At 46.5% G+C, this 11,780-nt stretch overlaps 1 protein-coding gene across 5 annotated transcripts; it reads right to left on the bottom strand.

The window, feature by feature from the left end:
* On the bottom strand, positions 1-3,655 carry LOC122385852 (dnaJ homolog subfamily C member 4-like). Of its 5 annotated transcripts, none has more exons than XM_043374444.1 (6): positions 3,410-3,655; positions 2,633-2,725; positions 2,268-2,361; positions 1,803-1,990; positions 1,337-1,507; positions 1-998 (listed from the first exon to the last, which is right to left on the bottom strand). In XM_043374444.1, exons 2-6 carry the CDS (start codon positions 2,710-2,712, stop codon positions 845-847), a joined length of 687 nt encoding a protein of 228 aa, XP_043230379.1. In that variant the 5' UTR covers positions 2,713-2,725; positions 3,410-3,655; the 3' UTR covers positions 1-844. The 5 variants fall into 5 exon arrangements, with proteins under 5 accessions (XP_043230379.1, XP_043230381.1, XP_043230377.1 ...); XM_043374446.1 differs by having other exon boundaries at positions 3,573-3,611; XM_043374442.1 differs by having other exon boundaries at positions 3,477-3,497.
* Positions 3,656-11,780: the final 8,125 nt, after the last annotated feature.

Here is an 11,780-nt window from a genome sequence, read left to right as displayed (position 1 = left end):
TCAACATGACTCCCATCATTTATTTGTTTTCTAAACAATACACATCCGGTCACCACCGACATTCATACTAAACGCCTGCAAGACAGCAACTGAACCAGCCATAGACATTAGACAACCCGACTGTTGCCACAATTCAGGCTTCCGGCGCATCGCTATCGACTATCGTCCAAATGGTACAGTGGTACGGTACCCAACTAAGACTGTGATTCTTGTCGACCTAAAGGTAAACCCTTTGCATCACAGCCGCACACATTTCATCACGTATTCCATCACTAAAAACTCTGACATTATTCAGGCAACCACTGCATCCACTCGCTCCCTGCACATTCAGTCTGACATTGTAGACCTCCTAGAGACTTCAGCTTTGTGGCAAGACCTTCATTCAATCCCTTTCCTGACGTAAAATGCTTTCTAATCGTCAATGTGCCCTTTACACCAATAGATAACTAAATATCTGATGATTGGATATCGATTCGCTTATAACAGCTCGAACCTCTCACAAGGCAAGATAAACCTATCATAGCACTCGTATGAATATAATTACCGTGTTAGTATAGTTACGGACAGATCTGACCAATGGATGAACTACTTGGTTTCAACGGTGTGCTCAAAATTGCTTTCATATATCAATGTTCGATCTGAGACGACAGGCAATCAAAGGATTCCTTCCATGATATCTCAGTCGCACTGCAGTATCCCAACTGTAACATCCCTACTTCCCTATTATTTACTTAGTGTGGTGCCTACACCTATTCAGTACACAAAAATAACAATATTTTCACCGTAGCAAAGACATTTCACGAATGCCTTTAGGCTTTAACCTAATCAAGATCATATGAGCATATTACTCAACAGCATCTGCCTTTAAAGACTTAAGGAAACTTTCGACCTTGGTTTTATCCTTGGGATCCATTGCCTTGCTCTTGGCGTCTGAGTAAGTAGCGTAGATGCGTCGATTTTTCTCATCGATGTACGCCATCGCACTCTGGTGGGAGGCTCTGAAAACAGCACAAAATAATGCTGAGTTCATTATGGTACAAAATTGCCCGAATGAAAAGCCTAAAGCTATTCACATTCTGTTTCAACTCACTTGTATGAAAATACGCATGAATTTCATCGGATCGTTAAAAAAAAACGCAATCACTGCCGCATTATTTTATCAGTCACTTCATAGAATATAATGTCATTATACTTATTTTACGTCTTCAGCCACTCATTCAAGCATTTTTTCGCCGATTTTTGATGGATCATCACATCAAACCGAACACCCCATCACCTCACTAACATAGGAAATTTGCATCTGATCACAATATGCCCCGCGGTCTCAGCCACTGACCTGATTGCCGTCACGTGTATGAAGATGCCCAGCACCATGAAGAGCAGGCAGAACACGGCGATGGGACCGTTGGAGAGCCGCTTCACCCCGCGGATGCCGTAATAGGGCTTGTCGCTGAACTCGCTGTCCTTGCTGCGGTCCCTCATGCCCCAGATGGTGTCGTCAGTGAACCTGGCGAGGCAGCAGAACCCGGTAAGCAGCCTGATACAACACTGTTTCAAAGACTTCCTAAGCAAATATGTTTTCACCAGGATGTCAGACGATGTAATGGATATACCCAAAACTTCCAAAATCAGCAATTAACATACAAAAGTGCGAGCTCGGGCTAGCTTGATACGCCCATTATTTTTACGCGTAACCGACCAGCTCTGACACTCAGTTCAGACATACACTCCAGCCTGATAAATGGTTCATTCATCACCACTCCAGTCCCTGACAATGTCTGCCGACTGCCGCAGCCACTCACACTCGGTCGTGTGTCGACTCGACGTCGCCGTATCGTTTCCAGCTCTGCCCGGGTGGCGGCGCTGCCGTCGTCGGGCGCAGCAGGCTGGCGTCGTAGAGAGCGCGCGCCTGGCGGCGGCTGAGCGTCTGGTACGCCTCGTTCAGCAGGACGAACTCGCTGTGACTCCCCGGAGATACGTCCGGATGCAGCTGCAAGAGGAATTGCATGTGGGGAACCAGGGTGCAGAGCATGTGACTTGTGAGGTGTACACTGAGGAGCAACATGCTGAGAATGAAATAAAAACACCATGATGAATGAAAAATAAATAAAACTGTTCACTCATAATTCCTTTGATCTATTACAGAAGAATATTTTATATGCCTTGAAAATATCAAGAAAACAGTGAGAAAAAAAGTAGGAAGAAAAAGTAGGAAATGCATAATGTTATTACACCATTCACACCAAGCAGGCATAAGGCTAACAAACCTTTTTAGACAGGGTCATGTATGCTTCTCGAATGTCTTTTGTGCTGCATGTTTTTGAAACTCCCAGTACTTCATAGTGAGTTCTACTTCTAAATCTGTAAATAAATCCAAGGTGATGCAAGGTTCATACAAGTGCATCAAAGACAAATTAGCAAATGAAATGAGCACTGAGCAGGCCACAATGTCTAGTTGCCATTATAGTCACATGTTATACAATTGTGGTTAGCATGAGGTGAAAAGTAGCATATGAATAATTACTGCCACTGAGAGAGAGAAAGAGAGAGAAAAGTCTGTGACTGATTTTAAGTTTATGTTTATGATCAGGTTGACATCTATTTTAAATTTGAAAGTTATTAGTTAACTCACCTCAGTTGCTGGCAGATATATGAACCTGAACACCTTCTTAGCAATGTGCTACAACTTGATAATCTTGTAATACCGTCCATTACCTACGTTAATCTGAAAAGAAAAATGCCTGCATTTATGATTGAGAAATGCTTTAAAATTAATTAATCTCCGACCAATTAATCAAACACTGCTGTGCAAAGGCAAAAACAATTTCATTCAGATGAACCCTGGCTTGATGCAATGACCTCTGACCTGACAATCATTTTTGCCATTGCATGGCGGAATAGGTAGCTGTTCTGAATCAGTGTGCTTGTAAGACATGATATTACGATAGGCAGATACGACCAATGCAGTTCAAGGCAAATACAAAATGACTTACTTTCAAAATAGCTTATTTCTCATTATATGCACTCATCCAAAAGTAGGAAGCAGATGGATACCGTTACATCTCTATTGTTTGAGAAAAATGAGATCAATAGGTAGCATCGCAGATTGAGATAAAACAATAGCAATCTTATGTAATTCTGAGGGGCTTTTTTACTGCATGAAATTTTAGCTTTGAAAATCTGTTTTTCATCCAATTTACCTACCAATAACTCAATATAATTTTTAGAAAAACAAATTCATAACATTGACATATGTAGTAACTATTCACATAAAACCAAGGCCACCAGAGAAAAGTTATCCCTTAAGAGCCAAGCAGCAGCAATGTGCAGAAAAACAGCAACAAAAGTAAAATAACAAACCTACCAAACGTGAAACCGTGAAACGAGTGTTTCTAATCAGAAAGCTTACGTAATAGGCGATGTCATGTTGGTGTTGTGAAATAAGAGAATGGAAAAGGGGGATGTTAAGGAAGGACCTCAGTTGTTATTGCTATGAAGTGGATATAATTTCATTGAGCTCCTATGAGCAATGTGATGCTAACAATTAAAATGAACTTTTACTTATTTACGACCTAGACAAAACATTTTTTTTTCATTAGACGAACGAAAGGAAAACACGTACAAATATTGGGCTCTGGTATTAACTGGATAATTCGCCAGCTGACCCCGTATGGTGGCGCTAGTGGAGCAGCACCATATGACGTCAGCAGAAAACACCGTGAGCAGCTATGAAATGGGAGCGAGCACCACGGAAATATCGAAAGGTGATGGACATGTACTGACTTTGGTCATTCAAGTACCACCAACACCATACAAAAACCATATAATATCATCAAGACTGATTCTGGATTCGATTCGTTCGGGTATTTAAAATACATAAAAAATGTTTGTTACCGAATTCTGAAACAGTATAAGGATATTCTTGTTCCTTACTTTTACCTTGTGGAGTACTTTTACTTGCTTTCTAGTGCGCCCATCACTATCTTGAAATCTGGATTGCAACGCTGTAGGAAAACTTGTTTTTTCATTTGTCATTTCTTCCACTTTTAAGCAGTGATAATTTATTTGGTTTTATACATTAAATAATGAAGACGGCTCCTAACTTTTTAGGGATCTGCAGTGGCCCAGAGAGCAAAATCAGACATTTTCTAGAAACTTGAGGCCACTATTTTCTTATATGCTAGATAATATACAAATATTGACATGTAAAGAATGATACGGGTGTATAATTCTGCAGAAATATGAATTCAAAGTATTTAAATTTTTTCAAGAACCTTTTTAAAATCTTCCATAATGACTTCTTTCAATACAAGGTGGAAGCAATTTCAGTTAACAATAAAGCAGCACAAGGCAGTACCTTGAGCTGCGATGATCCATAACCAATCGGCACCTGCAATTTGATTGATCTTCGAGATGTACCCTACCTCTGTTCCCTGACTTTCCCTTTTCGTTGTACCGGGTGAAGTGAATATTCTGTGAATATTCTTCTGACAGTCAGTTTTAAGTCCTACATTATGTTGTCAATCAGATTTAATTGGTTCAAAAACCGTCGTAGTCCGTCTCATTCGCAGTCTACATCTCCACATGAGCACCCATACATGCTCAAAATTTTCACTACGTATGTACTATGTACCCTGCAGCGTATCCTGATGAAAAATGTTTTGTTGAAATCAGAGACACTTCCCAAGGTAGGCCATAGTCCATGGCCATATATTTAAGTCAAAACAGATGAAACAGATAAACACAATTCCAATCATCAAGTCAACCAGCATCGACAATCTGCACATAAGTTCTAAACCTATTGCAAGACTAATTTGCATTCAAACTTTGTATTGCAGAAGGGTGGAAGCTGCATGGAATTATGCGACAATTTCAGCGTGCATCCACGCTCGAAAGAGCAGGGTTAATTGTAACAATGTCAATACCATAACAATAACGTAATTGTAGGTGTTGTGATTCGGTTGTCTCTTGTCTGTGCTGGCCATTGCGCGGGCGGTCCAGCGGCGGAACTCGGCTTCGCCGCCGTGGCGCGCTGGCAGTTGCTTCTTCTTCTTCTTCTGCATCCCACCGCCAACCCGCTCAGGGGGGCGGCGGCGCAGGCAGGTCGAGCGGCGGCTCGGTCCGCCCAACATCCTCGATGAAGGTGACGACCTTCGTCGCCGGGCCGCCGAGGACGTCGACCAGGCGAGGGTCGACACCCCAGCGGCGGCGGCGGGCCACCTCATAGGCCGGACAATCGGTCAGTAGGTGCGCCGCGCTGTCGGGCTCCCCGCACGCGGGGCATTCGTCGTCGGCTTCCGGGCCAATCTTGTGGAGCGTGTCACGGGTCAGCGGTGATGTGCCGGTCCTCAGCTGGGACAGCGTCACTGACCCCAGCGCGCCAGGGAGTCGTGGCCAGGCGTGGGGTCCGGGTGTGGGTGGGCAGCGGTTGCCCTCTGTCGCGACAGCTCCCGGACATGGCGCGTGACGGCGGCCCGCGCACTCGACAGGTCGATCGGTGCGCTGTCTTGGTCGCCCGCCGTGGCCTCGCCAGCCAGGCGGTCGGCGGTTTCGTTGCCGTCCAGCCCGGCATGGCCTGGCACCCACTGGAGCACCGTCTCGGTGCCGTTCTCGGCGATGATGCTCAGCACTCAGCAGCCTCCACACCTCGGCAGCCAGGGCCATGGTATGGTTAGCTGGGCCGCGGCCGAGTAGTTGGAGCCCAGACCTTGAGTCGGTGAGGAGGCGGACCGACTTGGTCGACGCCAACTCCCCGTCCTCCAGGCCGGCCACAGCCGCGAACGCCTCGCGCATGGCGGTCAGTTCTGCTCTTAGGCTGGAGCAGACCGCCCCTGCAGGAGCGCGCACAGTCTCTTCTCTGTTGAGGTGGTGGAACTGGATCAGAGCCTGCGCCGCCCTGTTCCGTCCGCCGCGAGCCGAGCCGTCCGACCAGATAGTGACGTCCGGGTGCGGGAGCTCTGCAATGGCTTGCAGGGCAGCTTCCCTGCAGACTGCAGGCGGGTCCGACCGGCGGGTGGCCACGGGCAGGTCCACCCTGAAGGTGATGCCGCCGCGGTGGCCCAGCCATGGCGGGTCGCAGCTGTAGAGCGCCGAAACCTGTAACACAATAAAATTGCAATTGTAACAAAGACCTGCATGGTCAGCACACATCTGCAGTGACTGTCATCCCAAGTTGGTATGAATTGGCACAAAGTTGGGTCATGGTAGCAGACGTAGCACAAGCTGTTGTGATATGCCATACCGCAGGACTAGGTCGTAGGTTGTAAATTTTAGGTTTAAGGCTGTAGTTTGTAGGTCAGGTTAGGTAAGGTTTGGTTAGAAAGACCCATTCTCATGCATCGGGCAGCTTGTGCTACATCTACCTTACCAATACCCAATTTAAATTCCCAAAATTGATGGCAAACAGGCTTTTTGTATAACAAGTGTGGTTAATTGTTCTAATCCCCGCTGCAATATGAGGGTAACTGCTTTTCTACAATCACAATATTTGAATTCATATATGTAGGTGTTCACATGTTCAGAAAATGATACAAAATATGACACAATTATAGCTGCAACTGGATAGTGGATACCAACCTCAACTTAAAGTTTCTGCAGCCTTATAACCTAACAAATGACTAAATTGCCAAAATAAATCCCTCAGTACAATAGCTTGACTCTAAAATAACAGAAATTTTGCATGCAGACCCTGAAATGGAGGGTTTATGAAAAGTAACAAAAATAAACATTCACTAATATCAATATGTTGTTATAAATTTCATATGTAGCATAAGCGCCAATACTGCCTTCATTTACAATGTTGCTACTGTTTTCCACTCACAAACGCTGCCCTCCGTGGACAGCAGCAGCAGCAGTGAAACGTCACCCGTGGTGTGACATCATCACCCATGACGTAATGGAAATCCAGTTGTTACCAAGGCCCCAAATATTTTGACAGTCCCCTTTCTTTGAAACCGCGCCGTTGTTGTCTCTTCTGCGTCTTTATAAGGCTCATATCTTTTTTAATATACGAAAAAAAATATTTTTCATAACAAATATAAAATATCATGATATTTTATTGCATGCTGTCCTCCAGGCTCCAATTGTTATAAAAATCAGCTGGTATATTTATTCTAAACCATCCAGACTACGAAAACGAAGAAATGTATTGAAAATGTCATGGAAATTCTAACGCGTGAATCTGCTAGAGGGCGCGGTGACTGCAGCCAAGGCCCTAAATACAAGGTTGCACGGACTTATTTCTACTAAACCTACCAGAATATAGTTTCACGGTTGATAATTTAAATTATAATTCAATCAAAATTTCTTTATTATTATCTCATGATCATTTTCAGCAATTTTATAAACCAGTATAACGCCTTTTGGGGCGACTAACGGAGCGAGCGAGAGGGTGGGCCTTGCACGTGCGAAATTGCGAGGGGGTACCTCCAACTGACTTGTGCACGGCACCCTGCTAACTGGTCTCTAGCGATGTGCCAAATTTGGGCACAATTGGCCCAGCCGTTCTCGAGATCTGGAAGCGGCACCCTGCACGTGCGCACGTGCAAAATGGGTCCCAACTGACTTGTGCACGGCACCCTACTAACCGGTCCCTAACCGTGTACCAAATTTGAGCGCAATCGGTCAAGCCGTTCCCGAGATCTGGAAACGACCCCTGCACGTGCGCACGTGCAGCAGCACCCCAACTCTGGCACATGTATATGCAGTGCCTAGTGGGTGCCTACCTACATGCAAACTTTCAGCGCAATCGGCCAAGTAGTTACCGAGATATTGCAACAATAACAAAACTGACACCTCTTCGTTTTGCACGTGGCACCATGGGTGTAACTTTGTATACTTTCGAGGTCCCATGTGGGACCCCAATGCGAACATTTGGGACCCCAATTGTCATTTTGGGACCCCAATAGTGGAGGCCCCCGAGACGCATCAGCTTCTTTGCAAACGGAGGTCCGATATTCATATAAAAGGTTCTCTGTTTAAATAGGAGGCCCCTTGGGCAAATCGGAGGCCCTGTTGGACAAATAGGAGGCCCCCTGAACAAGTAGGAGGCCCCCTGAACAAGTAGGAGGTCCCCTGAACAAGTAGGAGGCCCCCTGAACAAGTAGGAGGCCCCCTGAACAAGTAGGAGGCCCCCGGAAAACAGGAAGTCCCCTGGAGAAATAGGAGGCTCTCTGGACAAGTAGGAGGCCTCCTGGACAAATAGGAGGCCCTAGACAAATAAGAGGCCCCTAGACAAATAGTAAGCCCCATGGACAAGTAGGAGGCCCTCTGTGCAAATAGGAGGCCCCCCTGCAAAAATAGGAGGCCCCCTGGACAAATAGGAGGTCCTAGACCTAGACAAACAGGAGGCCCCTTTCACAAAAGGAGGCCCCTGGACAAATAGGAGGCCCCATGGACAAGTAGGAGGCCCTCTGTACAAATAGGAGGCCCCTGGAAAAATAGGAGGCCCCCTGGACAAATAGAAGGTCCTAGACCTAGACAAAAAGGAGGCCCCTTTCACAAAAGGAGGCCCCCTGGACAAATAGGAGGCCCCTTTCACAAAAGGAGGCCCCTGGACAATTAAGAGGCCCCCTGAACAAGGAGGCCCCCTGGATAAAGAGGAAGCCCCCTAAAAATAGGAGCCCTCTGGATAAATAGGAGGCCGCTTGGAAAATAAGAGGCTACTTTAACCAATAGGAGGCCCCTTGGACAAATAGGAGGCCCCCTGAACATGTAGGAGGCACGCTGGACAAATAGGAGGCCTCTTGGGCAAAGAGGCCCCCTAGAAAAATAACAGGTCCCTTGGACAAATAGGAGGCCCCCTGGACAAATAGGGGACCTCTTGAACAAATAGGAGGCTCCATGGACAAGTAGGAGCTAGAGGCTCTCTGTACGAATAGGAGGCCCCCTGGACAAATAGAAGGCTCCCTTAACAAAAAGGAGTCCCTTAAAAAAAAAAGGAGGCCCCGGGACAAGTAGGAGACCCTTGGACAAATAGGAGGCCCCTGCACAAATATGAGACTCCTAGTCGAATAAAAGACCCCTGGATAAATAGGAGGCCCCTGGACAAATAGGAGGCCCCTGAACACGTAGGAGGCCCCCTAGATAAAGAGGAGGCCCCCTGGAAAATAGAAGCCCCCTGGATAAATAGGGGACCTTCTGGAGAAACAGGAGGCCTCCTGGACAAATAGGAGGTCCCATAGACGAATAGGAGGCCGCTTGGACAAATAGGAGGCGCCGTTAACCAATAGGAGGCCCCCTAGACAAACAGGAGGCCCTCTGTAACAGTAGGAGGCTCTCTGTACGTACAAGAGACCGGCGCTCGACCTGTAGAAGCTTAGCCGTATGTACGCTAGGAGGCTCTCTGTGCAAGTAGTCGAAGTAGGAGGCTCTCTGTACTGTACCTACAATTACAAATAAGAGGCCCCCTGGGTAACTTAGATGCAACACAAATCGGAGGTCACCTATAAAAAAGCGGGACTCTGTTGGAATACCTGATTTAATAAATTATTTTCCTGATATTCAAATTACTTAGGTAATCCTCGTCCGCACATGGGGGGGGGGCAGTGGTTGCCAGACCCCCCACCCCTGGCTGTGGTCATTTCACGTCAAGTTAGGTCAAGGTCAATGATATGTGTTTGTATGTCTGTGTATGTCTGTGTATGTACTGATGTGTGCACAGATCGGTTTGTGTGTCCCTATTACACTTGATCATGAAGTGAGAAGCTTTTACTAAACATACAGTCAAAGAAACTTCACGAAAAGTAAATTCAGCTTGCCTAAAGCGCAATAATTTTAGATGACCTAGGTTGACCTTGACCCTGACTCTGACATCTGTACATCGCAGAACAACATGTTCAATGATAGGTGGGAGGTAAGACTGGCAAAAAAAAGCCGAAATCAGCGTGTCAAAAGCTCACAAGGCCCATAGCCATCGCAAGATATTGGGTATTCGTCATTTAGGACATGACATGACCTGAAGAACAAGGTCATATCTCCAAACCCAAATGCCGCAGAAGCTTGAAATTTTCAATGGACGCTGAGAAAAGATAGAAAAGCAGCTATACAAAGAAAATCAGGTTTCTAGCTTTAAAAATGTTAAGTGTAGAGCAGAAAAACTAGCTTGGGGGTGGCGACCCTCCCCCAGGTGCCGGCGAAGGTTAACCCTCACACTTTCTGGGGTCGGCTTACGGCTAGATTCCTTGCGCAATGCTGTGCCGTTAATTTTTTTTCTATTATAAAGGCATTGTGTTTTATTGTCAAAAGTGAAAAAGCCAGAAATTTTCGTCGATTTCGGATGCCACGGGGGATATTTACATACCTACAATGTCACCCTGCTGGCCTGGATCCACCAGTAGGGTCAGGTGACCTACCATTTCTTTATCGATATTAAAAAAAAAATCATGGCATCAGAGCTGTGACGAAAAATAAGTGGCCTAAATCCGATGAGAAAACTGGATTTGGGGGTACCCCATGTTTGGCTTCTGAGCCTCTGGTCCCCCAATGAAAATTTCTTAGAGGAGGCCCTGGCGTGGCTCGTAAATTACCGCTTCCGCAATTGGAGGCCCCTAATTGCTTGGAGGCCCCCACTAAATGGAGGCCCCCTTGGACGTTTGGGACCCCAATGGTGATGTCAAAGTTTCACCCATGCGTGGCACGTGCATAAGGGGTCACCCACATGCATCGGGAATAGTCCAATACTTGGAAGAAGGAATGAAGCTACCCTACAAAAATTACCGCGTGTAAATCGGTCAAGTGGTTGCTGAGATATAAGCCTCGCAAAAGCGTGACCACGGCCGGCCGGCCGGCCGGCCGCTCATACTCAGAAATTTCCGTTAATCTAAGGAAAGACTACGCTCGCTTCGCTCGCTCCGTAATCAACTTTAAATTTGCTTGCCTTTTACTAGCAAAATAACTTTTCTAGTATTGGGTCAACATAGTGGTGTAGCAGTAGGAAGTAGGAACCACATCTGGCAAAACCCCAATACCTACATACAGGAGAAAAGCAGCCACCAGGCGTCGCTACAGTCGCAGCACAGATGTCGCGCGCGTCGCCAATCGCCAAACTTCCGATTGCCATAAGGATGCATATGTACGGATATGTAACGGAAATTCGCCCTTAAGGATTATGCTTGCATCCTTTGCTTATCAGGTCGATGGTTGGAAATTGGGAGGGTCTCGACTATTTTCGACCACGGATATGCCTTTATCACATGATGAGGAACATGCTGATAAGTGTTTTGTGTGTCATAACAGCACAATGAAAGTATTTTTAATCATTTTTCAAAAATAGCGGTTCTGCCGTATCTTTCAGTGCAAGGTGCCGTCGGTCATCCCCGACGTGACGTCACGCCGGGGATTTCCAGATTTTCCTACTAGACTTCGACGCCCCCTGACTGCAGCTATGTTCCAGGCGTTCCACTTTCCAGGTTCCAGGCGAGGCTCTATAGTCTAGATGGCCTTGGGCGAGGCCAAGGCCATATATATGTAGAGGCTATGGTTCCAGCATGGGTGAAGTAGTAAGGCTGCAGGTAATCCATCGGTTCCAGGCAAGTTCCAGGTGGCAGCACCTTACACGTGATAGGACCTGATAAAACGTCAGCGACAAATGGTTAGAGGGTTTTGCGACGGCCGACGAGTCTGACGCCGAGCAGGGACGTCTGATCCCTCGAGTCCTCGACCCTCATTGCTCATCGGCCATTGCCTTCGGTTTTCTCAGGACTAGCCGGTAGCCCACACAGTCTTGAGTCTGTAGTCTCCTCCCTATCCGATCATTCCACAGATCTGCCCTGCTCAGTCCC

The sequence above is a fragment of the Amphibalanus amphitrite genome, unplaced genomic scaffold (assembly GCF_019059575.1).
Source record: "Amphibalanus amphitrite isolate SeventyFive unplaced genomic scaffold, NRLGWU_Aamphi_draft 000233F_arrow, whole genome shotgun sequence".
NCBI classification, from domain to species: domain Eukaryota; kingdom Metazoa; phylum Arthropoda; class Thecostraca; order Balanomorpha; family Balanidae; genus Amphibalanus; species Amphibalanus amphitrite.
Note: the sequence above shows the minus strand (reverse complement) of the source record. Positions and strands in the feature narration are given on the sequence as shown.